This window comes from Oncorhynchus kisutch, linkage group LG4 (assembly GCF_002021735.2).
Source record: "Oncorhynchus kisutch isolate 150728-3 linkage group LG4, Okis_V2, whole genome shotgun sequence".
Classification (NCBI taxonomy): Eukaryota; Metazoa; Chordata; class Actinopteri; order Salmoniformes; family Salmonidae; genus Oncorhynchus; species Oncorhynchus kisutch.
The window spans coordinates 70,794,822-70,819,046 of NC_034177.2; the positions used below are offsets into that span (position 1 = coordinate 70,794,822).

Consider the following 24,225-nt stretch of genomic DNA (forward strand, 5'->3'; position numbering starts at 1 on the left):
TTGCAAGCCTAGTAGTGCTGAGCGATTAACCGAAACTACTGTTATTTAAAATGTTGTTTTTTTTCTGAGCTCAACGCACACATTTCTCTAGATATAAATCAGATCCAGCCTGAAATGTGATATGTAGTAGGGAGTTGTAGTTTCCGACAGGCCAATATTCTACATAGTTTAGTGTACACAACGTGGTAATTAACTACAATTACCATAATACAATTCCGCATCTACTGGTCCAGTGAGTTTCTTTTTAAGCATGCTAAGGAAAAGGCAGAAGCATGCAAGATCACGAGGGGATATAGAGAGCAGAGTTTGCTTCGGGAGGTATCTCTACCTGGAAATACATGATTTAAGTGATTAATAGCTGGTACTCGGCAGTCATAAAAGTATGCCTTAATTACTTTGAAGAACTACAAAATAGTGATTTTGTCACACAGCACAGGCAGCAGCTCTATAGAGATGAGTGATGACTTGGAATTAAATAATAGTCATCAAATAAAGCAAATGTAATATATACAACAACTGAAATATTTTATTAAAGTAAAGTAATGTGAATAAATTATTGTTAAGTGATAAGCAGCAATGGGCAGTCACTACCATCATGGAACTTGAATTAATTGTTTTATTCTGTGTTACAGCATTCAACCCAAATAATAGAAACTGAAATAAAAAAACTTGATTATTTTTTAATAAAATCGAACCAACCTCAAAAATCACTTATCGCTGAGCACTAAATCCTGGTCAACTGTATGAAGAATAGTATGTGTAGGAGAGTAGGTCGAGTTTAAATGAAACAAATGGTTGGAGAAGTGGTCTTTAGCTGAGGTGAGAGGTTTGACGTGCTGCTTTTTCGTGAAAGTCAATTCATCTTCCATGATACCATAATGTCCGGGTGGAGTTGATAAACATGAGAGTCAAAAACCAAAGGTGCATGACAAATAATAAAGGCACACAATTCTTGATTTTTACAACCAGTACTTTCTTTTTTGGACATTAACTTTTTGATAGTAACCGGAAGGTGGAGACAAAGAGTAGATCTTTATTTAACATGTGTAATACTGTGGAACAAAGAATCGTAATGGCTTTTTGACAGACAATGGAGATAGTACACAGCCACATCCAGCCAGTGCAGAGACCATGTGTACATCAAGTGATATGAGTTAGAAACATCATGAAAACCACAGTGACGGGTCCTCAGAGTTCAGAAATGATTTGCAGGATATGATAAGTGTTTGTTTGGTCATAGGAACTGGCTGGAATGTTGAGATTCTTCGAACTGTCCTATTTTTCACTATTGTCTCAAGTCAGATGGCTTCAAACCTCCGTGACCCTCGTCCCTCAACCGGTGCAGGCAAAATCGACAAGCTATCTGATGTAAGACAATGATTTCTGTCAGGCAGCTGGAAGGAAAAGCAGAAGGCCACACCAGAAGCCATTACAGAACTTCACACCTTTCTACACAGAGATCATTGCACGCTTCTTCACAGCCTGCCTGTGATAAATATATCTAAAGGTGAGAGTGCCTCCACATCCTGTTGAATGTTGAAAAGCAAGGGAGGGAGCATTTGATCTATATGAAGAAGTAATTCATATTCACTCAACATAAATACAATATCAAACCTAAAACTCTTGAAATAACCTTAAAAGCGGAGTTTAGGATCATTCAGATCAGATCGGTTCGGATTCCTTCTGGCTCTGCAACAATGTTTTGAACATGTCCGTCCATATTCCATATCCCTTCATGTGAGGTGTTAAGAGTAGCTATGGATCCTGTTGTGATTATTTTCCGGTTTTTGACACAGTGTGGATGGCTTTGATCCACTCCTTCCTCTCCTCAGATGTAGCCGCTTGGAGAAAATAGTGTGTCTCGTCTGAAGTGATGATCTCAAAGAGATTCCCATCAACATCATACCTCTTGGCTGAGTCGAGAAAAGATGAAGAAGAAAAATGTTTTGAGGAACAAATTAAAAGAGAATTGCTGACAGGAAATGCCAATTACACTTCATAGGCCTAGTCACACTGAGCTAGAGTGGGACTTGGTTCAGTGTAACTCACCATCAGGAACAAACTCCACCGCTGTGATCACAGACCCTCGCAGGTGGATAGAGCCCAGAGGGTACTCATCACCCTACAGAGAGAGTGAGGGTGGGGAAGGGAGAGAAATAGGGATTGAGGGGAAATAAAGAGCAGATTAGCGAGAGACAAAGACAGGAAGGAGAAACATTATGGACATTGGACAAGAGCGAAGTAAAGATAGAGAAAGATGTTTTTCATGTTATGTTCTTGAAAAATAATATCGAAATTTAAACAAATTTTGGTTGAGGTTCCACTCTCTAATCCTGTACCTTGGTGGGGTCGTAATAGTGAATATAAGCAGGATCGTTCCGGAGGATGAATTTCCGCACCTTCCAGTTTTTCCTCCGATGTCCCTAGGGTGAAACAAAGAGAGCATGACAGGCAGTCTGCTCTTCTGATTCTGATCACTATCAGTTGTGAAAACAGCACCGACCACAGACATGGTGCTGTGGGGAAATTTCACTTCCTCCCTCATCGAAAGGCCCTATGTATATACCGTCTACAGCCCTCTCACTTTCTACCAACTCTGGGGACAGCCGGTGAAGCACCTTTTTTTTCGAAGAGTGTATGCATGTTTCAATCTCTTGTGAAAGAGAGAACTTAGCTGTAATTCTGAAAATGAAAGTGATGCTTACTGACAATAATATTTTGTGATCCATTTAATTAACTTAAGTATGTAATACAGCATCATTCAGAACATCCCAACATATCTAATCCGGTAATAATCACATTAGTTCATCAACTAAATATTTAATATCGATTTACACAGTGTTGTCAGTCTAACCTGTTTGAGTAAGCAGCCCTGTTTTACGATGTTACCCCTGAACTCGTCCTTCACAATCACGTCTTCATCACTGGAGTATCCTTCACAAAAGAACCCACTGTCTGCCTGCAACACACCATACAATGTAAAGAAACATTAGGATACAGGATTATCTCATCTCATCGTCTCCTCTCATCCTCACTTAGAATACATTATAGCTTTTACATATGTATGTTTATAACGACAGAAATGTTCAAACATCGCCTAGTCTGTGTGGTCTTCTAGCAATGACCACCATATCTTCAAATCTTCTAGCAAATATGGAAGAATATATAGACACTAACAGCTACATGACTAACAAAAACAATCAGTCCATTCACTCACAAAGTAGTAGAGTGCATTTGGCTCATCGAGGACGGTGGACACTGCCCCTCCCTCGACCCCCTGTTTGGACACGTCCCCTGCTGGCTGTAAGAATCCTTCGTTCAGGAGTCCTGTAGCCAACATCAGAGCCTCAGGCCTGTTCCTGGCCTTGTCCTTGGAGATCAGCCAGTCCACCACCATACCACCTGCATGAAGAAGAGAATCAAAGCTGGTAGGATCTATCGCAATGTGACTCAGTGAGTGAGACTCAATGGCTCAATAAGGCTCCCTTCACTCTGACCTGGATAAATACAAATTAAAAGGAAACTGTCACCCACTGTCACCCAAGTCCCTATATGTATTACTGCACCTGTGAAGCAGTGATTGTAGACTCTCTTCTCCTTTTCCAGCTTCTGCTCTTTGACCCCATTCTCCTGGTCTCTCATTAGAATACATAGCTCACTGAGAAAAGGCAGACAACAAAGCAGACAATACTTAGAAAGTTATCAAGTGAATGATGGCTATAGTTCCAAAGAAATGAATGTAGCTCCTGCAAGCGTATTGTGGCTCATAGGTGGTAAGTAAGACAAGTCAGAGGTCCGACCTGAGGTTGATGGTATCAGGGAGGCGAATGGACCTCCGTGTCGACTTCCTGGCAAACTTTACGCCCCCCTGCAGACAGGTGATGGCCCTCTTGATGTCCTTCACCCAGGACTCTCTCTCCTCCAGGTGGGTGGCCTGGAAGAAATGGTCCTGGTTCTTGGCCGTGCTGAGCTTAAAAACCAGCTTAAAGAAAAGGGCAATGTTATATTACATGTTTGATGTATGGGGGAGGGGGGGGGGGTGAATGTTTTTCATTGTACTTTAATTTTGTATGTTGCCAAAATTGTGAGGTCAGGTCAGGAACTAGACTGTTTGGAGCACTACAGTAATGATAGACACTTGTACTTGTATTTAGTAGTGTCCGTACCGCCCTCTTGCTGAAGTCCTGACAGGGGCTGGTCAGAACAGCTCCCTTCAGTGGCATCATTCCTTTGGGGGCACTGTCTGCCTTTCTTTTGAAGAACTCCACACCATCGTCAGACAACACCACCCACACCACCTTCCACGAATTCAACACTGTGCCCTGAACAATACAGAAAGAAATGTATATGTTGATACTCTCATTCATTCAGTCCCTAATACCACAGGTATTCTGTTACTACAGAACAAATACAGTGCAGTTAGAAACACGTTAGAAAAAAAATAACATTCAATCATATGAATACTTCGTTTTATGTGAAATGTTGTTGTTGCAGTTTCCCTTCCCTTTATTGATTGTTGTTGTTCACCATAGAGAGTTCACCACAGAGCTATCACAGGCACTACTTATAGTTCTAAGAATATGTTCCAATGATACTGATCAACTGATAAATATTGGAGCGCATAAGAATATAGCTCAGGCAAAAGTTTATATGTGAAAAACAATATAGTATGTGACATGACAACATCATGTTCTATACATTTTTATTTTGTAAGAATTCCAAACAAAACAAAACATACAAATACAAATGACAACATAAAGAGCCCTCACAAACATCCACAACATCCCCTCTGCCCAGACCCACATGCTCACATCCCAATCTCCAGCGCCCGCATTACTCTCTGCCACATGGCCTCAAACTGCTCCATTTTGTTTTTCTCTGTCGCCCAAACACTTTCAACATTTAGATAATAAAGCATTTGTGTTAATGATGAAGGATTGGTTGATTTCCAATTTTTAAGTTTACGGTTTTCTAGATAATTGACGAGAAAAGTATCATCCAAACCATCGGGTATCTCACTGCTCTCATATGCCATGTCATTTAAATATGCAGACAGACAGATTAAAAGTACATTTACATTTTAATAAAGCCAACTTTCTAACTCCGCCCATAACATTCCCAGAAGGTATGGATTATTGAGTCATTGTTCGTTTTACACTTAAGACATGACTCTGGCGTTGTGCTGTAGAATTTGTGAATGTTGTCTCTTGTGTAATATATTCTATACATTTGTTGATACTGGATTAAGCATATATTTTAGTTAACTGTCATTTTGTTAGTTATGTTCCAACATTCCCTCCATCTTGTGCCAATATCAGTTATTTTTAAGTCTTGGTTCCAATAGATATTTCTTTTTCTAAGAGACTGTCAGTTGAATATGCTCTCTGCAAGGTTTTGTATATCTCACCTATCATATGAATATCATTTTCTGACTCAAATACGATTCCCTCAAGATTTCTCTGATGTCCAAAAGATTTCAAATCGAAATTACTTGATGTAAAACTTTGAAGTTGCATGTATTTAAAAATATCTACATTGGTCAGTCCAAAATTGCATTTTAATTTTGTCATGGAAATACGTGCATTTCCTGTTACCAAGACATTTACGGTTTCTATGCCTTTAGTCTTTCATGTGGACCAATTTATCGGTGAATTCTGAAAAGGTATCCAAGGATTGTTCGTTATTGTAATGTTTTTGGTTCTTGTATAATACATTTCATTTTCTTCCATATTGTTATAGTGTTCTTAACTATGAAGTTGTTCATGTTGAAAAGATTATGGGGATGAGCATGCGTATCTTCAGTGTGTACCCCTTGTTCCTTCACCCTGGGTGGCGAGTAGATACAATTCAAAGTCTGAAAGGTTGAAAAGCACCCTCAGATTTAGGAAGATGTAAAATCTTCCATGAGCTTTATTTGACCCATATAAAGTCTGTTATGACCAAGTATACTTTTCTAAAGAATATATTCGATGGGGTCATTGGTATTGACGAGAATAATATAAAACCTTTGTAAGCTATGCAATTCTGAAGAGGTGTATTCTAGCTGTAAGATGTATGGGAAGATTATTCCATCATCTTCTATTCAATAGATAAAATTAGAATTGGATTAATCCAGTGAGATTATGGGTTATCCGTCCTCATCTGACCACAGACTGAGAGTCTGTCTGTTTTGACGAGACCCATCATCTGTGTTAGTCATTTGTCAGGCCATGAGAAATAAAAAGTTATTTTCAGAAAATGAGGTTTGTGGGTGAAACAGTTTTGTTGATAGCTGCTCTCAGTCTCTAAATGTCTAAATTGAGCAAAGCGAGCAAGTCTCATGGCCAAATGGAAATAGTCCTAAAACTACTATACTAACCTTCAGTTTAATTTAAAGCACTTGACTAACAGCTCAAGTTGGACATGTAACTGGTCAAACATATTGCCAGCTGTCTTGATGTTGCTAAATCTTGTCACCGTCTCCATGGAAGGATCTTGCCCCTAACCCTCTCAAATGTGAGATAATCTATCGCATAGTAGCTAAACTGTCAACAGCACATTTACAATATTAATGTCTGGCCCAAGTTAAACACAAAGACATACACTAATCAGTGTTATTTGACAGGAAGATATTTTCCTTTATCCCCCTTACCTTTTTGACCAGATATCCCTCTTTGATCTGTTTTGGCTCCATGACCTCTAGCTGCTGGTGTCTGTGTCTGAGTAACTGATGCAGACACAAGAGGAACACTCAACCCCTTCACATATGACCTACAGTGTTGTGTGCTGATAGAGATAGTGGAAGTTGAATTGGGTGTGTCACAATGCTAGCAGCTTGCTTGGCTTCCTCTTCCTGCTCAGTGGTAGTAAAATAAGGATGGCCACAATTGCTCATTTTCTTGGTCAAAGAGAGAATGCCTGTGTAAGTGTTTGATATCAAACCTTAGTTGTCAGTCATTTGCATTTCAGTGTCAAGCATGCATATCACTAGACCAAAAAACTATAGTTTCCAGAATGTGGGCACAGACTGACTTTTTTTTAGGTCTAGGCAAGGTTCCTCATGATGACGCAAGTCAAGGACTTGCACAAACCCCACAAACCCCATGACCGCCTTTCAATCACAAGCATTTCAGTCACCCACTTCAAAAACTTTTTCCATTCAGCTGCAGAAAAAGATAGACACAATTACGCAAGATAATTACGCAAGATAAGTCTAAGTCTGTCATGGCTTAATTGAAATCACTCACTGCAAACTCAATTTCGCAACAACAGAAGCTGTTCAAACAGCCCATTCTTATGGTAGGGTGGACTGGGAGTTAGACACCACAACTTTTTTACACATGTTAATTATCAGGGTAAACTCAAGTATGAATTTTATTTTCACATCCGTGTGTAGGCTAATTAATATATAATAGCCATATTGGGCCATCTGAAACCCCCGTCTGACTAATTATGTTAGAACTTTATGCTCTTCAGAGTTGTGTCGTTATCTTGGGAGGATGTGGTTTCACTATTACCCTTACCACAGTTTATCAAGTGATGCCTCTTGTGCCTTGGCTCTCAGTTGAATTTACTTACTGAAAGATCTTCCTACAGAAGTCTACACAGAACTTGTAGTAACTTAAATTTAACCACAGGACTAGACAAGGGTATTTGCCATCTCCAAAATTGGTTGCTTTACCATTCAAATGTTTACAAATATCTGAGGAAAGTACATTCATCTATCAGAGTTCCAGTAAGCTTTTAGTCAACTAAAGGGTTAAGTAGTAAAATTCCCTCTAGAGGACGCCACATACACACAAAAAAGGCAGGTTGATATTTATTGTCATGAATCTTGACCTGGAGGCAGAACTGAGCAATTTCTGCTAGATAGGCCAGCGGAAAGCCAAAATTGGCTATATCGTAAAAAATGAATGAAAACAAAAAATATGGTTAGGGTTAGGCATGATGGTTATCAGTGTGGTTAAGGCTAGGGTTAAGGTTAGGGTTAGGTTCAAAATCAGACTTGATAATTTTGTGGCTGTGCCAGCCAGCGACCACTCTGCAGAGCTGCCCCCAGGGCAAGGTTCATGACAATAAATGCCAACCTGCATAAAAAAGCAAACACAACAGCATATTTGCAGAGCACTGACTGCATTATATTTGCATTGTGCTCGGACATTTCAAGAAGCGACAAATAACAAAAGTGTTAAGGAGAAGCAGCAACAATATACAAATATAGAAGCAAAGCAGTTCATAAAATGTACAATGAGATGTAATACAAAAAGAGTGGCATCTGCTGGTGAAATGAGGAAGAGAGAAAATAGTACGCTACTCCAAACATACATTAACCTACAGAGTTGTTCCAATAAAAAGCTGCTCTGTTAATAAGTCACCTTTTGATTACATACCATCCTAACTTTACAAGCCTGAAGGCCTTAGCTCCCTGGAACATCCTCTGTGTGGTTCATAATAAAGGCCAAGGAACAAAGGACATACTGTACATTCTGTGGGCTTAAATCACTCTTTATTTTAAATTAACATCAGCAGGGGTGATGTTGATGAGTTTATTTATGAATCTTGGGAGATTGAGTTTCATTAAGTGCCACCCTGAGACTCATTTCTCAGACGCAGTGATTGGAAAACGACCCTGGTCCCTGGCAATGGAATATTCATTCACTGGAAAACAAACCAGGGGCATACTGAGGACATTCAGTTCTAAATAGAAAGTTGGGCGTGACCACTGAAGGCTATACTCAATGCTTGTGGGTATGTTTATGTTTTTGGGGTTTGTGGAAGGAGTTCTTAGTGGCGTTGTACTGTAGTGCCCTTCGAAGACAATGCCATTATGGTGGATTTGAAAATTAGACAAGTGAGTCCATTATTTTTTTTGTGTGTCCCCTTTCTCAACGGTGAGGTCCCAAAAGATGATAGTTGTAGCGACTCAATATAACATGCTTGGTAAGAGAGGTGACTCATTTTGTTCTTAGCCTATCTTCTCTGTGCCCCTTTCTTTCCCCCCTGAAATTTCCCTTCAATTTTGGCTGAAGCAGATGGACAGAAACAGAAGCTGTGAAGTGGAGGTATAGCATGTTGCACATGCAGCACATCCTGTGGTAGTGTTGCATTAGAGAACTGGTTCAAGTTGTCACCCTGGTGCGGGGGCGATGTGTTCAACTGAGGGTAATGTGTGGTAAACATGATGAAACACCTTTTTCTCCTCCACACCTCCTTTGGAGTTGAGTGCTCATGAACTTCTATTTTTCAAATTGCAAATTTAATTCACAGTCCACAGTTGTTTGAACCTACATAACGGATGTGTTTTCTAAAGAGTGAAGTGTGTCAGGGATCCAGTATGTGAACGGTCATGCCATTTTAAGCTTGATTGATCCAAAAGTGTTCCAACTGTGTTCATACAGTTACAAACTTATCAACTGATTTCTGCACAAGACGACGCATGCCCACCAGTCGGTCAATAAAAGCTTGAAAGGTTGCCACTTTTACGTCAACATGACATACTTTGGGAAAGCAATAATATACAGTATTGGCTGTTGATAACATTCTCATCAAAATGTGTTCATAGTCCTGCAATTTAAGTCATGGACGAATCAGATATCGATTCCATTAAAATCACAGGCCTGTGATCAGAGCTGTGGATATAGAGGTCGTGCACTACATGTCACCGGTCTCTTTCTCAGCAGATTTGTCAGAACAAGAAAAGTCTAGAACCAGGAAACTATCAATTGATTTTTCCTCGCCAGTGCCGAAGCAAGGTAGTACCTTCTCGAGTCACCTCATTCAATTCCAATAATTTACAATATTGCACAAAAATATAATCAATTCAGGAACTCAAGCTATCTAGCTACTGACTTCCAGCGCCTACAGAGATGGCCGCCCTGTGTTCCTAGGAAACTATGCCGTGTTTTTCTTTTTTTACCTGTTATTTCTTACATTGGTACCCCAGGTAATCTTAGGTTTTATTACATACAGTCGGGAGGCACAACTGGATATAAAAGCAACGTCAACTCAACATCATTTCGACCAGGAATACGACTTTCCCGAAGCGGATCCTGTGTTTTGCCCACCACCCAGGACAATGGATCGGAGCCCAGCCGGCGAACCAAAACAACGGGCACATCGTGCACCGCTCCCGAGCATACTACTCGCCAATGTCCAGTCTCTTGACAACAAGGTTGATGAAATCCGAGCAAGGGTTGCCTTCCAGAGAGACTGTAACGTGGTATGCTTCACGGAAACATGGCTCACTCGAGACACGCTATCGGAGTCAGTACAGCCAGCTGGTTTCTTCACGCATCGCGCAGACAGAAACAAGCATCTTTCTGGTAAGAAGAAGGGCGGGGGTGTATGCCTTATGATTAACGAGACGTCGTGTAATCATAACAACGTACAGGAACTCAAGTCTTTCTGTTCACCTGACTTCCTCACAATCAAATGTCGACCTCAGGAGGTTGAAGAAATTCGGATTGTCACCAAAAGCACTCACAAACCTTTATAGATGCACAATTGAGAGCATCCTGTCGGGCTGTATCACCGCCTGGTACGGCAACTTCTCCGCCCACAACCGTAAGGCTCTCCAGAGGGTAGAGGTCTGCACAACGCATCATCGTTTACGTGTTGCTGTGCGTTTTGTTACCAACCTTACTTTGCTACCTGACAACTTTACGGTTTTTAGTTTTTAATTACCGTTTATAATTTTGTTTTTTCCCTCAACTTTTTATTTTCATTCAACTTTTTCACTCCGGATGCTTTACCTGGACGTGGTTCGTCAGGACCTAAAACAGCCGAAGCTAGTAAGCTAGTAGTAACAGTAACATGATGCCTTCTAATTGCAGTCACTGTACTCATAATATACAGGAGAACGATCGCCTTACGGCGATAGCTGTGCTACAAGCCCAGCTTCAGACGCAATCGTTAGGCAAGGGTAATTTCAGTGTAGGAAAGGATGAAACAGCGTCTGTGCCACCAGTAAGTACAGATAGTAACGTTACGGTCCCCGCAGCCGGACAACTTTCTCACAGTTTCTGGAGGGAAATGCTGTAGGAATGCTCAACTGGTGTCGCTCATTCAGCCGACAGAAACTTTCAACCGGTTTACCCCATTAAGCAGCGAGTCGGAGTCAGAGGCCGAGCCTTCTCTTGTCTCTACTCCTCCCGTTACGGGGTCTGAGACGCCGAAGCTTCCCACCATTAGCTCTGACAAATTGAAAACTCTAGTCATTGGCGACTCCATCACCCGCAGTATTAGACTTAATACAAATCATCCAGCGATCATACACTGTTTACCAGGGGGCAGGGCTACCGACGTTAAGGTTAATCTGAAGATGGTGCTGGCTAAAGCTAAAACTGGCGAGTGTAGAGAGTATAGAGATATTGTTATCCACGTCGGCACCAACGATGTTAGGATGAAACAGTCAGAGATCACCAAGCGCAACATAGCTTCAGCGTGTAAATCAGCTAGAAAGATGCGTCGGCATCGAGTAATTGTCTCTGGCCCCCTCCCAGTTAGGGGGAGTGATGAGCTCTACAGCAGAGTCTCACAACTCAATCGCTGGTTGAAAACTCTTTTCTGCCCCTCCCAAAAGATAGAATTTGTAGATAATTGGCCCTCTTTCTGGGACTCACCCACAAACAGGACCAAGCCTGACCTGCTGAGGAGTGACGGACTCCATCCTAGCTGGAGGGGTGCTCTCATCTTATCTACCAACATATAAAGGGCTCTAACTCCTCTAGCTCCACAATGAAATAGGGTGCAGGCCAGGCAGCAGGTTGGTAGCCAGCCTGGAAGCCAGCCTGCCAGCATAGTGGAGTCTGCCACTAGCACAGTCAGTGTAGTCAGCTCAGCTATCCCCATTGAGACCGTGTCTGTGCCTCGACCTAGGTAGGGCAAAACTAAACATGGCGGTGTTCGCCTTAGCAATCTCACTAGGATAAAGATTCCTGTCATTATTGAAAGAGATCATGATACCTCACATCTCAAAATAGGGCTACTTAATGTTAGATCCTTTACTTCAAAGGCAATTATAGTCAATGAACTAATCACTGATCATAATCTTAATGTGATTGACCTGACTGAAACATGGCTTAAGCCTGATGAGTTTACTGTGTTAAACGCCTGATTTAGGCTAAAGAAATAACTCTGGGACGCATTCACTGAGGATCAAAACGCTAAACTGAGCCAAATAACTGGTTGAAGTGTGTGTGTGTGTGGACGTGAGTGTGTGTGGACGTGAGTGTGTGGACGTGAGTGTGTGTGTGTGTGTGTGTGTGAGTGTGTGTGCGTGCATGCGTACGTGAGTCTGTGTTTATGAACATTTGAACGTCTTGGCCATGTTCTGTTATAATCTCCACCCGGCACAGCCAGAAGAGGACTGGCCACCCCACATAGCCTGGTTCCTCTCTAGGTTTCTTCCTAGGTTTTGGCCTTTCTAGGGAGTTTTTCCTAGCCACTGTGTTTCTACACCTGCATTGCTTGCTGTTTGGGGTTTTAGGCTGGGTTTCTGTACAGCACTTTGAGATATCAGCTGATGTACGAAGGGCTATATAAATACATTTGATTAGATTTGATTTGAAACTACTTGCCCTCCAGGACACCTATACCACCCGATGTCACAGGAAGGCCAAAAAGATCATCAAGGACAACAACCACCTGAGCCACTGCTTGTTCACCCCGCTATCATCCAGAAGGCGAGGTCAGTACAGGTGCATCAAAGCAGGGACCGACAGACTGAAAAACAGCTTCTATCTCAAGGCCATCAGACTGTTAAACAGCCACCACTAACATTGAGTGGCTGCTGCCAACATACTGACTCAACTCCAGCCACTTTAGTAATGGGAAAATGGATGTAAAAATGTATCACTAACCACTTTAAACAATGCCATTTAATATAATGTTTAATACCCTACATTACTCATCTCATATGTATATTCTGTTCTCTATACCATCTACTGCACCTTCCCTATGCTGTTCTGTACCATCATTTATTCATATATTTTTATGTACATATTCTTCATCCCTTTACACTTGTGTGTATAAGGTAGTTGTTGTGAAATTGTTAGGTTAGATTACTTGTTGGTTATTACTGCATTGTCGGAACTAAAAGCACAAGCATTTACACTCGCATTAACATCTGCTAACCATGTGTATGTGACAAATATGATTTGATTGTAGTTCCTTTCTGTTGACCAGTAACTATTTTTATCTTAAGATCAATGTTAAGATGCAGCAATATGTTTTGGACGTCTCCTTTCCTGTGTGAGCCCCCTGTGAAACATCAATAATTCTGCACTAGACTTAGCTGAAGGGGTAACTGATGATTGATAGTCTCTCTCTCTCTCTCTCTCTCTCTCTCTCTCTCTCTCTCTCTCTCTCTCTCTCTCTCTCTCTCTCTCTCTCTCTCTCTCTCTCTCTCTCTCTCTCTCTCTCTCTCTCTCTCTCTCTCTCTCTCTCTCTCTCTCTCTCTCTCTCTCTCTCTCTCTCTCTCTCTCTCTCTCTCTCTCTCTCTCTCTCTCTCTCTCTCTCTCTCTCTCTCTCTCTCTCTCTCTCTCTCTCTCTCTCTCTCTCTCTCTCTCTCTCTCTCTCTCTCTCTCTCTCTCTCTCTCTCTCTCTCTCTCTCTCTCTCTCTCTCTCTCTCTCTCTCTCTCTCTCTCTCTCTCTCTCTCTCTCTCTCTCTCTCTCTCTCTCTCTCTCTCTCTCTCTCTCTCTAACATGTCCGCATGTCCCCTCTCCCAACACTCACACACAAGAGGCCTTTCCCCACAACATTCACTCATAAATAGCTTAGGTAAAACCATTTTATGGGGAACTTTGTCGATTTTCAAAACAGAGTTCACAAGACACATACAGTACTGATTGCCAGAAACAGTAAACACATTTGCACACATTTCTCTTATGATGAAAATAATGTGTTATCTTCTGTGAACAGAACACTTAAAGGGCAACTCTGCACAAACATACTCCCTACATCTCTGTATTAGGTGCACATAGGCCATTGAAACAGTAAACAAGGTTGTGTTTACGAGAAGGAATCACATGGTGTCGTTTCAGTTTGGCCTTTTTCTAATAAATGTGAGCGCACGTTGTGTCTGCTATTCAACTTTTCTGAATCAAAGACCTGCGTAAATGCTGATACCCTTTTAGGCTCTGTAGGGGGTTAACAGAGAGCCTACGGTGTAGGAATCCGCTGTCAGCAGCCATGGGCCTTCAAACTAAATACAGATTCCAGGATACAGGATGTGTCAGAATGACCTCATTCCAGGATACAGGATGTGTCAGAATGACCTCATTCCAGGATACAGGATGTGTCAGAATGACCTCATTCCAGGATTTAATCCTACTGGAACTTCTCTGGAGCAGCTCTCAAATTCATAGACAGAGCTATGGATGCAAGGACTGACGATCCCTGATATCAACATTATAGTTCTAACCCTAAAAGCACCAACTAAAAACACATTTTACTGTGGAGGAATGTCAAATAATCTCTATTTTTTATACTACAGTACTAAACTGAAAATATGGACTCAATAGTAAACTGTGATACAACCACCTCATTTGGCACAGAAGTAGATATAGATATGGAACCACCCCAGATTGGCCCCTAGGGGGCTTGGCAGCCAATATTACTCAAAAATAAATAAATGTATCTATACCAAGTGGAGTGTCTCATCGTTCAGATGCAATTGGAACTGAGTTGATAGCCCATAGTGTCCCAAAGATAGAGCTAAAATCTGATGGCCATCTTTGGTCCTACCAGTATATAGGATTAGCTCAATTGCATATTTCTCAGCCTCTGCATATCACAGAAACACAACACTTTGAATAAATAACAGACAAATGTTTTTTTTTTTTTTTATCCATAAATGAGATGATCACATTTGACTATAAACGTAAGCCTTTTACTTGTGTTACAAAAGGTTAATAAAATAAAAAGTGTTACTGCTTGACAGAGTGTCTCTTTGCATGATGCCCAATTTGGGGTAAAAAAATGAGCCCGTTGCCAATTTTAAGCAAAAAATATGTTGCCAATATTAGGGTTAACTATGTTTTGAGGCTAACTTTGGGTTCTGATGGGGTACGACAGTTGAACTAAGCGCATGAGACATTTATAAGGAATTTTCTTCTAGAATCAATATCATTAATTTACAAGTTAACAAATGGATGTAGCAACTAAGGATTCTAGGTTAAATTAAGAGTCTATTGACGCATCTGTGTGTCAATCAAATTAACATCATTTAAAAGATCCCCCAAATCTCCATCAGTTTAAGATGGAGATATCAGTTGTTTTGCATGGGCTGTGTCTCAATCCACCCGCTGGCAGAGCGGGTGGCAGGGCTACAGCGCTGTTTGTCAGACCAGGAGACATCCCTAAAATCTATCTTCACGCATAAACAACTGTAGCACCCGAACGGTTTGGCCTACTAACTAATATGACCACTCTATGGAAAGATGAGATCATCAAGGCCTCCACATCTGTCACGGGACTTGCCTGAAAGTAACCCATACAAATGAAAGGAAGTATGGAGGTAGTTTTGTGCCAACATAAATAGGGGTAAAATATGTGTGCAAGATTTCGGTCAGACACTTCAAAACCTTATTCCTTATAATACATTTTTTGACAGTTTTTTTTGTTGCCATTTATGAAAGTGTTATTCAATGCTTTTCTATTGGCAAAAGTAGTAAAGGCCCAATTCAATATTCTATCAACAACATATATATACAGTTGAAGTCGGATGTTTACATACACTTAGGTTGGAGTCATTATAACTCGTTTTTCAACCACTCCACAAATTTCTTGTTAACAAACTATAGTTTTGGCAAGTCGGTTAGGACATCTACTTTGTGCATGACACAAGTAATTTTTCCAACAATTGTTTACAGACAGATTATTTCACTTATAATTCACTGTATCACAATTCCAGTGGGTCAGAAGTTGACATACACTTAGTTGACTGTGCCTTTAAACAGCTTGGAAAATTCCCGAAAATTATGTCATGGCTTTAGAAGCTTCTGTTAGGCTAATTGACATCAATTAAGTCATTTGGAGGTGTACCTGTGGATGTATTTCAAGGCCTACCTTCAAACTCAGTGCCTCTTTTCTTGACATCATGGGAAAATCAAAAGAAATCAGCCAAGACCTCAGAAAAAGGTCTTGGCTGAAAAGTCTGGTTCATCCTTGGGAGCAATTTCCAAATGATTGAAGGTACCACGTTCATCTGTATAAACAATAGTACGCAAGTATAAACACCATGGGACCACACAGCCGTCATACCGCTCAGGAAGGAGACACGTTCTGTCCCCCAGAGATGAACAGACTTTGGTGAGAAAAGTGCAAATCAATCCCAGAACAACAGCAAAGGACCTTGTGAAGATGCTGGAGGAAACAGGTACAAAAGTATCTATATCCACAGTAAAACGAGTCCTAAATCGACATAACCTGAAAGGCCGCTCAGCAAGAAAGAAGCCACTGCTCCAAAACCGCCATAAAAAAGCCAGACTACGGTTTGCAACTGCACATGGAGACAAAGATAGTACTTTTTGGAGAAATGTCCTCTGGACGGATGAAACAAAAATAGAACTGTTTGGCCAAAATGACCATCGTTATGTTTGGAGGAAAAAGGGGGAGGGTTGCAAGCCGAAGAACACCATCCCAACCGTGAAGCACAGGGGTGGCAGCATCATGTTGTGGGGGTACTTTGCTGCAGGAGGGACTAGTGCACTTCACAAAATAGATGGCATCATGAGGATGGAAAATGATGTGGATATATTTCAGCAACATCTCAAGACATCAGTAAAAGTTAATGCTTGGTCTCAAATGGGTCTTCCACATGAACAATGACCCCAAGCATACTTCCAAATTCGTGGCAAAATCGCTTAAGGACAACAAAGTCAAGGTTTTGGATTGGCCATCAGAAAGCCCTGACCTCAATCCTATAGAACATTTGTGGGCAGAACTGAAAAAGTGTGTGCGAGCAAGGAGGCCTACAAACCGGACTCTGTCAGGTGGAATGGGCCAAAATTCACCCAACTTATTGTGGGAATCTGGTGGAATGCTACCTGAATTGTTTGACACAGGTTAAACAATTTTTTTGGCAATGCCAACCAAATACTAATTGAGTATATGCAAACTTCTGACCCACTGGGAATGTGATGAAAGAAATAAAAGCTGTCGTAAATCATTCTCTCTACTATTATTCTGACATTTCACATTCTTAAAATAAAGTGATGATCCTAACTGACCTAAGACAGGGAATTTTTACTATGATTAAATGTCAGGAATTGTGAAAAACTGAGTTTAAATGTATTTGGCTAAGGTGTATGTAAACTTCAGACTTCAAGTGTATATATATTTTTATACGTACAGAGCTCCTAATATTCTCATTGAAATAGCTTAATGTTCATGTTATGACCCCCAAGGTTGAGACTTTTAGAGGTTGAGGGCGCTGAGTTTTGGGAAACGAAGCCCAGGTCTACCAGCTCAATCATTTTTCCACCATCTTGACCAAGCTAGTCTATCAGCTCAACCATATTTCTACCATCTTGACCCAACTTGTCTACCATATGAACAATGTTCTTGACCAGCTTGAAGTTTGAGCTGGTCAGTTGCAGGTAAAGCTGATAATGACCCGGTTGAGCTGGTAGACTAGCTTGGTCAAGAGGGTGGAAATATGATTGAGTTGGTACTGTAGACCTGCACTCTTAGAAAAGGGTTCCAAAAGGGTTATTCTGCTGTCCCCATAGGAGAACCATTTTTGGTTTCATTTAGAACTATTTTGGGTTCCATGTACAACCCTCTGTGGAAAGGTTTCTACATGGAAACCAAAAAGGTGTTATGTAGAACCTAAAAGGGTTCTTCTACTGTCCCCATATGAGAACCCTTTGAGGAACCCTTTTTTGTCCCAGGTAGAACCTTTTTGGGTCCCATGTAGAACCTTTTCCACAGAGGGTTGTACATGGAACCCAAAAGAGGTCTACCTGAAACTAAAAGGTTTCTACCTGGAACCAAAAATGCTTCTCCGATGGGGACAGCGGATGAACCATTTTGGAACCCTTTTGTCTAAGAGAGTGGGCATCATTTCCCAGTTGCAATGTACCTTAAGCATTACGATGATCATACCAGATGCAACTTTATTTACGAGCCAACTTTTTAGGAGGGTTTCTCAAACGAGCACGTAAAGAGAATGTTCGCTAAGTGCAACGTTACATCATATGTCGATACTGAAAGGATCGAAAGACAAGCAGACCTGCTCTCAGATCAGCTTTCTCCATTCAAATATTACCTTAAAATTAGAATTATTTCACAATACTGACGACAGAGCTGCTCCTAGAGAGATATTACCACTATGGCTGCAAACAGGCTATTGAGGCGGCGTATTATGCTTACCCAATTATGATGCCCTAAATCACAGATTGTAAACATCATTAAGCACGTGTGGTCACACATCGAGGCAAAAATTATAGGCAGTAGCCTAGTTGTAAAATAGAACTCAATTTATTGAAGATGGAACTGATTTCAATATGATTAAAATATACTGTTTGCTCATGTAGCCTATGTAACTTTAATGCTATAATCCTAGTTTTCATTTGAAGCATTATTTTAACCTATACTCGGCAACTTTGTATTTGAAGTCAACTTCGTTCTGAAGTTATAGGTAGTCCTAGTCAGACATGTTTAGGCTATGTTTAGCGGAGCTCTTCTGTGCATAAAGTGACGCAGAATGGCACGTTGGATGCTCTACGAGTGGCCTGGATCATTCATAGACGAGCAAAGATTTTTAAAAGCCACGTTACTAACGAAGGCTCTGGGAAACTTCTTGGCTACTAAAGATGCATCGTTAGAACGTTCTTCTATAGAACAAAGGTTCTAGGAAATGAGGCCCTGCTTGGTTAAGATTGTGGAAATATGGTTGAGCAGGTATACTAGTCTGGTCATGCTGGTGGAAATATGTTTTAGCTGGTAGACCAGCTTGGCCAAAATGATAGCCTAATGAGAATGGGATTGCTTGAGCTGATATTGACATTGGCATTGATGTTTATTTAGTTGCTAAATAATAACAGTTGCTAAATAATTAATTAATTTCCTATACAGGCTCATTCTGAACGTTGGATAATCCGGGAATCTACACAAACCCGAGTCCCACTAAATAAGACCGTACCACATCAATGGAGTTGATTATTTATTTACTAACAAGCTAAAATGATAATACAAGATACACATACACACAGTCTGGACTATTTAAAAAAAAATATATATTTAAAAGGGTGGGCTATTGATTAGAACGTATTATAATGAAACAGCTGCCAAGTGGGCCAACATAATGTGACACGTGTTACACAAAATGGGGATTTCAAGAGAGAAAGAGGGAGTACACGAGAGAAAAGCACACTTGGGTACATTTGTAAACTATGCTTAGTTTAACCCTAACCTTGCCCCAAACTGCCACACTTATGGGTCACAATATTATGATGTAATTACATGTCGAAGGTCTCCAATGGATGTCTCTCCTCGTGAACTGAGTTCCGACTTCTCCTCTGATGGCGACACTTCTGCGGTTACCAGGTGTAACTCTCTGATTGTCAACACGATGTCAGTGTCCTTTCTCTTAGTGGTCTGTTTCCTCGCCCTTCTTCGGGTCTTCTGAGGACGGCTAATCAGCCAAAATGGATAGTTCCAGCGTGGGAATGAAAGCAGTGTAGATTCTTTGGAGAGAATAACCGGGTGATCCTGCTTGAATTGTTAAAAGGTTCCTTTGTATTTTTGAACCTCGTGTTATGTTTTGGCGTTGCTGACTACTCAGACCTTGGCTGCAGCGCTTGTTCACCTAGTCATGATGTTAACTCACATGTTGTCACGCCCTGGTCAAAGTATTTTGTGTTTATCTTTATGTATTTGGTCAGGCCAGGGTGTGGCATGGAGTTTTTGTATTGTGGTGTGTTTTGTCTTGGGGTTTTGGTGTGTATATATTTGGGATTGTAGCTAGTGGGGTTATCTAGCAAGGTCTATGGCTGTCTGGAGTGATTCTCAATCAGAGGCAGGTGCTTATCGTTGTCTCTGATTGGGAACCATATTTAGGCAGCCATATTCTTTGAGTTTGTCATGGGTGATTGTCCTTAGTGTCTTTGTTCCTGTCTACGTGTTAGGTTACACAAGTATAGGCTGTTTCGGTTTTCTTTACGTTTATTGTTTTGTAGTGTTTAGTGTTTATTCTTTGTTACGTTTGTTTTGAATAAATATGGATCGCAATCGACACGCTGCAGTTTGGTCCGACTCTCCTTCATCACAACTAGAAAGCCGTAACACATGTTTTATACCCTTGGGTCAGAAATGGGTGTTTCCGCCTTTAGGGCAAGTTCTCTAGGTGAAATTATTTACGAGACAAGGTCTGGATTTTAGTCAGATCCAATTTAGACAACTAAGTCCACATTTCATCTTTATAAAAACATTCTCTTTGATCTGGACATTTTCCACACAACGTACGGTATGTAAACATTTAATAACATAACAAAAACAACATTCATTTTCATATTCCATCTGTCATTACTACCATTTTGGCTGATGAAACATAATGTCCCAAAGTCCATTTATTGCATGTTACTGTTCTGAGGTAGGTTCTCCATAGGCCCATCATACATTCCATTGCTCCACAGTGAGAGGACAAAGGGATTTTGTCTACAGCCTTAAGATTTACAATGGGTGTGAGGTGTCATAAACCCCCCCCACCTTCATACCTCTCAATCTCTCCCCCTCTGGCGGGTGTGAGAGATGTCTCTTGTAGGAGTGTGGTCCATGGTAACCTGATCCGAACAGAACAGTCATGAAACTATGCTACTGTATGTTGTCTCATGTAGCTATCTTAAGATGGATGCACTAACTGTAAGTCGCACTGGATAAGAGCATCTGCTAAATGACTAAAATGTCAACATAAAAGGTACAGTGTTGCTTCGAAGTAGGCTACACTGTTGTTTTGAATTATGTACTGTAGTAGAGGCTACTCAGAGGACGAAGGGGAGGGCCATCCTCAGTAAATTTCATAAAATTTAAAATAGTGAATAATTTAAAACTATTCTAAATATATTCACGTCACCAAATAATTTATTCTTCATTAGCCTCAACAGCACTCTCTGGGGTAGCATCACGGTGTAGTCGGAGGCCAGCTAGATTCCATCCTCTGGGTACATCGACTTAGCACAAAAACTAGGAGAATCATGGTTCTCACCCCCTTCCATAGACTTACAAGTAATTATGATAACTTCCGGAGATTGTCCTCCAACCTATTAGAGATCTTGCAGCGTGAACTGACATGTTGTCCACCCAAACAAAGGATTCAGAGTAAGAATAATAAGCTACAGCTAGCTAGCTAAATGTGATGAGTAGTTCATTCAGAGAGAGAGAGAAAGACAAAAGTTCAGCAGTTTTTACTAAAATTAATTTCTTCAAAAATGAAAGAGAAGCAAGAGCAAGAGAGAACAAGCAATATGCAGCTAGTTAGTTTAGTCCACTCAAACACCCGGCTCAAACAGAGATGGATGCAATGTTAGCCAGATAGCTATGGTTATCCAACACTGGAAGTCAAGGTGAACGCCGGTGTAATTGCTAAACTGCTTGCTGTACTCTGTACTGCATGATTGTTTCAGGTTTACTAACGTGTTTGTTCTAGTAGCTATGTTGACTATGACATTAGCTAATATGGTGACAATGATGTAGGCTGTGTGTAGTGCTTAGCGATTATGGTATGAAGGTTTGGCTTGGAGAGTTTTTTTTGCCTGATCACAGACAGCTGTTGTGTTGTGTACTGAAGTACACAAGTGAAGGGAAATGGTGAGAGGAAAGTGCGTAGATGCGAGAAGGATTATACAATGAGCAAAGTGATCATGAGGCTTGTATGTGGCTGCTATGAAAGTGAACTGTGTTTGCGGCTGATCAGGGGTGTATTCATTCTGCCGATTCTGTTGAAAACGTTTCATAAACACAAGCAAACGGAACGGAACGGGGATAAACATACCTGAATTTGTCCAATAGAAACTGTCATTTGAAACTGTTGGACTAATGATTACACCCTAGATCAGCTAGATGCAAGCAAGAGTGTGCAAAGCGGTATTGAATGTCTCACTATCACCTTGATTACTCACATTTTTCTCTCCACCTGTGTACCTACATTGTAAACTTTCATTCGTAGGCTAGGTTGTTGCAACCTCATGATGAGTATAGGGAAAATTAGAGTATTATGTAGTAGCCTAAACCTATCAATGTTACATTGAGCTGGGTGAATTGAATATGACTAGAAGTCATCCAATATGCTGTAATAAAAATAAGGCAATGCTCATAGAATAAAAAACGTTGTCCTCCCTCATCTTAAATAGCAGCGATGCACAGTGAGCAAACATTCGAGCAGATTATGTTAACAAACAGTAGCATGTCTGTGTTGTGTTTCAGTCAAAGCACATATTATGCCAAGTGACTCACGCTGTTCAGTTTTGGCCTCATGAGAGAAAAAGTCGACCATTAGCACAATCTTCCTAAAATCTCATGAGAATTTTTTTATTACATTTTTCTATTTAAACTTTATTTAACTAGGCAAGTCAGTTGAGGTTGCTGCCCCTATCATTGCCAAGCCTATCTACAACCTTTATAACCTGTCTCTCCTTTCTGGGGTGGTTCCCATTGCTTGGAAGGCAGCCACAGTTTGTTCTTTATATAAAAGGGGGAGATCAAGCTGATCCTAACTGTTATAGGCCTATTTCTATTTTTCCCTGTGTTAATAATAACGTGTCAATAATCAACTGACTGGCTTTCTTGATGTCTATAGTATTCTATAGTAAATTGTAGTATATAGTATTCTATAGTAAACTGACCAGAATAGAAAGAGGAGTAGGAGGCCCCAGTGCACAACTGAGAAAGAGGACAAGTACATTAGAGTGTCTAGTTTGAGAAACAGATGCCTCACAAGTCCTCAACAGGCAGCTTCATTAAATAGTAACCACAAAACACCAGTCTCAACGTCAACAGTGAAGAGACAACTCCGGGATGCTGTCAACTCCGGGATGCTGTTGCTGCTCGACTGAGGTATCTTACAGATCAAATCAAATCAAATTGTATTTGTCACATACACATGGTTAGCAGATGTTAGTGCGAGTGTAGCGAAATGCTTGTGCTTCTAGTTCCGACAATGCAGTAATAACCAACAAGTAATCTAGCTAACAATTCCAAAACTACTACCTTATAGACACAAGTGTAAGGGGATAAAGAATATGTACATAAGATATATGAATGAGTGATGGTACAGAGCGGCATAGGCAAGATACAGTAGATGGTATTGAGTAGAGATAAAGAGCATTCGGAAAGTATTCAGACCCCTTCCCTTTTTCCACGATTCTAATCTTTTCTCATCAATCTACATAAAATACCCCACAATGACAAAGCGAAAACAGTTTTTTTAAAATGTTTTCAAATGTATAAAAAACATTAAAACAGAAATACCTTGTTTACATAAGTACTCAAATTAAGCGCAGGTGAATCCTGTTTCCACGGATCATCATTGAAAAGTTTCTACAACTTGATTGGAGTCCAACTTTGGTAAATTAAATTCATTGGACAGGAGGCACACACCTGTCTATATAAGGTCCCACAGTTGACAGTGCATGTCAGAGCAAAAACCAAGTCATACGGTCGAAGGAATTGTCCATAGAGGTCCGAGACAGGATTGTGTCGAGATCAGATCTGGAGAAGGGTACCAAAAAATGTCTGCAGCATTGAAGGTCCCCAAGAACACAGTGGCTTCCATCATTCTTAAATGGTAGAAGTTTGGAACCACCAAAACTCTTCCTAGAGCTGGCCGCCCGTCCAAACTGAACAATCGGGGGAGAAGGGCCTTGGTCAGGAGGTGACCAAGAATCTGATGATCACTCTGACAGAGCTCCAGAGTTCCTCTGTGGAGATGGGAGAACCTTCCAGAATGACGACCATCTCCGCAGCACTCCACCAATCAGGCCGTTATGGTAAAGTGGCCAGATGGAAGCCACTCATCAGTAAAAGGCACATGACAGCCCGCTTGGAGTTTGCCAAAAGGCACCTAAAGGACTCTGTTGAGATGGGAGAACATGATTCTCTGGTCTGATGAAACCAAGATTGAACTCTTTGGCCTGAATGCCAAGCGTCACGTCTGGAGGAAACCTGGCACCATCCCTATGGTGAAGCACGGTGGTGACAGCATCAAACTGTGGAGACTAGTCAGGATCGAGGGAAAGATGAACGGA

At 40.9% G+C, this 24,225-nt stretch overlaps 1 protein-coding gene across 1 annotated transcript; it reads right to left on the bottom strand.

The window, feature by feature from the left end:
- Nucleotides 1–599: 599 nt before the first annotated feature.
- On the bottom strand, nucleotides 600–6,778 carry plek (pleckstrin). Its single transcript, XM_020481792.2, has 9 exons — nucleotides 6,632–6,778; nucleotides 4,167–4,322; nucleotides 3,801–3,982; nucleotides 3,567–3,658; nucleotides 3,218–3,402; nucleotides 2,855–2,959; nucleotides 2,340–2,423; nucleotides 2,050–2,122; nucleotides 600–1,913 (listed from the first exon to the last, which is right to left on the bottom strand). Exons 1-9 carry the CDS (start codon nucleotides 6,671–6,673, stop codon nucleotides 1,774–1,776), a joined length of 1,059 nt encoding a protein of 352 aa, XP_020337381.1. The 5' UTR covers nucleotides 6,674–6,778; the 3' UTR covers nucleotides 600–1,773.
- Between the last annotated feature and the right edge of the window lie 17,447 nt (nucleotides 6,779–24,225).